General features: G+C 43.1%; 1 protein-coding gene across 1 annotated transcript in view; it reads right to left on the reverse strand.

The window, feature by feature from the left end:
* Positions 1 to 843, reverse strand: part of ttc29 (tetratricopeptide repeat domain 29) — a 7418-nt gene that overhangs the window by 6148 nt on the left and 427 nt on the right. The window contains exon 2 of the mRNA XM_042216350.1: positions 687 to 778. Coding sequence (XP_042072284.1) covers positions 687 to 760 — 74 coding nt within the window. The 5' untranslated portion in view covers positions 761 to 778. The remainder of the gene's footprint in view (positions 1 to 686; positions 779 to 843) is intronic.

The raw sequence follows: 843 nt of genomic DNA on the forward strand, positions 1-843 counted from the left end.
ATTCTCTAATAGTGCCACAGTTCATCTGTTAATAGTAAGGGGAAATGAATGACACTGAAACACAATAGATGCACATGGAGTAAGTGATGACTGTAATACATCTGATAGCGGGGTAAATCGCCACATATTCTGATTACAACTTCCTGTTTCTGTCCGTAAAAAGGCAAGGGCGTATTTATGTTCCACCCTGTCTTTAAGAGAGCCACCAGCAGCTGTAAGAGCTGCACCGAACACTGAAAGTGAGGTTAAAGTTTACTCTGAGGGTTACTTCTGTCCTCACGCTAATGCCATGCTGTCAAAGCTGTAAAGCATATCAGCAGGTTATGGCATGACACAGAAAACACATCAGTAATACAACAACCTGTCAGTTATGTGGTGCTTGTTTTCATTACCTGAGCACTATGAAATATCTGTGATAAAGAAAGCAGTGAATACTTTGCCCTAGTATTTAGCGAATACACAGATAAGCACAAGTGATGTTTGCTTTGATTTTGATGAAGAAGTAAAGACAAGGTCACGAGAATGTCTGTGAGGGTGTTCCAGGAAAGAAAAAGGAGGAAAAGAGGAAGATTGGTGGATGTAATAACAGAGGACATGCAGAGAGATGATGTGACAGGAGGTGATAGGGATAGGGTGAGATATCCTCCTTGCTCTCTGCCCTTTCCTGCCCTGCAGGCGGTCCTTACCTGTAGTAAGTGCTGCTCCTCTGTTTGCTTTTCTTGGTATTAATTTCAGGGAGAAACCCAACAGCTGTGTTCATCTTCACCTGCAGGTCAACCTGGTGGAGAGAGAGAGGACCCCACCCCACAGAAAACTTTATGCATGAACTGCAATCAGTTTAAC

The sequence above is a fragment of the Haplochromis burtoni genome, unplaced genomic scaffold, assembly GCF_018398535.1.
Source record: "Haplochromis burtoni strain Fernald_Lab_line unplaced genomic scaffold, NCSU_Asbu1 Contig_1022, whole genome shotgun sequence".
Classification (NCBI taxonomy): domain Eukaryota; kingdom Metazoa; phylum Chordata; class Actinopteri; order Cichliformes; family Cichlidae; genus Haplochromis; species Haplochromis burtoni.